The 2,518-nt window shown below is 32.7% G+C and overlaps 1 protein-coding gene across 1 annotated transcript in view; it reads left to right on the top strand.

Annotated features, from left to right (window-relative positions):
- The first annotated feature begins 268 nt into the window (after nucleotides 1-268).
- LOC137622721 (probable glutamate receptor) overlaps nucleotides 269-2,518 on the top strand; it is a 31,229-nt gene continuing 28,979 nt past the window's right edge. The window contains exons 1-2 of the mRNA XM_068353314.1: nucleotides 269-310; nucleotides 1,926-2,029. Coding sequence (XP_068209415.1) covers nucleotides 269-310; nucleotides 1,926-2,029 — 146 coding nt within the window. The remainder of the gene's footprint in view (nucleotides 311-1,925; nucleotides 2,030-2,518) is intronic.

Here is a 2,518-nt window from a genome sequence, read left to right as displayed (position 1 = left end):
GAAATCACAGAATTTCTTAAAAGGTCAAATTCTTTCCTCACAGTAGTACACCTCCGAGGAGTTCCTAATAGTAGCTCCGCCCCTTTAACAATCTTCACCAATCAACAGCTCGCCCAATAGAAAAAGAACCCTCTTATTGGTGGGTTTTTTAAATCTCGCGTTCCACTAGTGAGATTGGTTTCTACAGACTACTTAGTCGTAACAGCTTACACTAACTAATACACTCTCAACTATTTCTGCTTACTGGGGTACACTAGCTAGATCCGAGATGGCTTCTGAGCGTCCTATACTCAGGGTTGGTGTCAGGCAGGTAAGGACTGTTGTCTCGAAACCAAGCTTAGGCGAATTATAAGAGGTTCATTGTGTAACGAGGGATGTTTTAAATAGTAAATCTGCCGTAATTTATTTGTGCAAATGCAAATAGGTATTGTTTTGTTTACTATCACTGTAATTATTCCCTCTGTAACAAGTTCCAAGGTCTCAGTCACGTAAAATATCAATGTTCAAGATCTTATGACACTTAGAAATGACTAATTACTGCATCCTCTGAATATCTATATTATTCTAAGTACTGTATATTAGCATTCAATTCAGTACCACTAGATGTCTTCGGCTCATCTCTTTCATTTCTAAGCACTCCTGAACCTTCTAAGCACTCCTGAACATTCTAAGTACTCCTGAACTTTCTAAGTACTCCTGAACTTTCTAAGCACTCCTAAACCTTGTAAGCACTCCTGAACATTCTAAGAACTCCTGAACACTCTAAGCACTCCTGAACTTTGTAAGCACTCCTGAACTTTGTAATCACTCCTGAACCTTCTAAGCACTCCTGAACCTTCTAAGCACTCCTGAACCTTCTAAGCACTCCTGAACCTTCTAAGCATTCATGAACATTCAGAAGCATCATAAGTTTGTGTATCAACTTGGAAGCCTAAATTGTATCTCAATAAACCCATTAACCATAAAAGTCTTCAAACCATTTTCTAAAAATTCCCGAAATTTTGGAATTCGTCAAAAAAAATTGCTAATAAAAACCAACTAAAAAGTTTTAAAGTAATTGGAAGTTCTAAGTATCATTCCCTGAAAAGTCATAAGTCTTGGTTATTAGTTTGAAAGATCTCTACAAATTATTCCTAGCAACGAGAAAGCGGTTTTCTGGGATGTGGTAAAAACATAAATTGAAAGTCGTTTCCAGGTAGCGAGATTTTCAAAGGCCACTTGCGTTACAGCATCGGTTCTTATAGACAGAAAACGATTCTTAACGACCGTAATTGTCTGGATAAGACACTAACTTACTTTGTAATATATGGAGACTTCAGATAGATGTCTCTATTGAGACAGCATCTGAAACGTTAAAATCGCTTCCAGATGAATAAAATTAATGCAAAAACTCTATTCAGACAGCATATGAAAAGTTAAAATCGCTTCCAGAAGAGTAAAATTAATGCAAAAACTCTTTTGAGACAACATCTGAAACGTTAAAATGTTAAAATCGCTTCCAGATGAATAAAATCAATGGAAAACTATATAGACTGAGTCAGAAACATTAAAATCGCTTTCAGATGAATAATATTCATGCAAAACTCTTTTGAGACCGCATCTGGAATTTTCAAATCGCTTCCATATTGATAAAATTAATGCAAAAACTCTATTGAGATAGCATCTGAAACGTTGAAATCGCTCCCAAATGAATTAAAATTAATGCAAAAACTAAAAATTAATGAAAATGTTTCTTCATATTTTGTCTAATCTTTCATTTGCTTACAGACAACTCCTTGGACCATTCTCACGGAAGACGAAAATAATAACAATGTCTAGATAAGACACTAACTTATTTTATAATGTATGGAGACTTTAGATGATTTTTAGGGTAAATATTAATGAAAATATTTCCTTAATTTGTCTAATATACTCTTTGCTTACAGACAACACCTTGGACCATTCTCACGGAAGACGAAAATAAAAGAATCTCTGTTGGGGGGCTGATGGGAGATATAGTACAGGCAATGTCTGATACATTACAATTTGAGTAAGTTCAATGAAAATCACTACTACTAAAACAATTACTTAGAGTATTTCAATTGATATTGAAGAAAAACGCAAAACGCTAGAAAAAGAAAAAAAATTCTTACGCGTCATATGTTTGATAATCTTTGTTCTATTTTTAGTTCAATGATCAGTGCTTCAATAAATGCAAATAACTACTACTAAAACAATTACTGAAAGAGCATTTTGATTGATATTGAAGTAAAAAGCAAAACGCTGAAAAAAAAAAGAAAAAAAAATTCTACATGTCATACGTTTAATAACTTTTGTTGTAATTTTAGTCTTAAAGTTTGATTTTACGAGGAAATCCACAAGATTTTTTATATGAATAACTGAATTAAATCAACCATTAGTTATTATTAATTTGTATAATTATTCTATATTTGTATTTTATGATTATTTTACATTAACTGGATGTTTAATAGAAAATGGATTCAAGCTATTTTTTTTTAGATAATTTATAATACATAAA

The sequence above is a fragment of the Palaemon carinicauda genome, chromosome 29 (assembly GCF_036898095.1).
Source record: "Palaemon carinicauda isolate YSFRI2023 chromosome 29, ASM3689809v2, whole genome shotgun sequence".
Taxonomy (NCBI): domain Eukaryota; kingdom Metazoa; phylum Arthropoda; class Malacostraca; order Decapoda; family Palaemonidae; genus Palaemon; species Palaemon carinicauda.
This window is presented reverse-complemented; position numbering and strand designations above follow the sequence as displayed.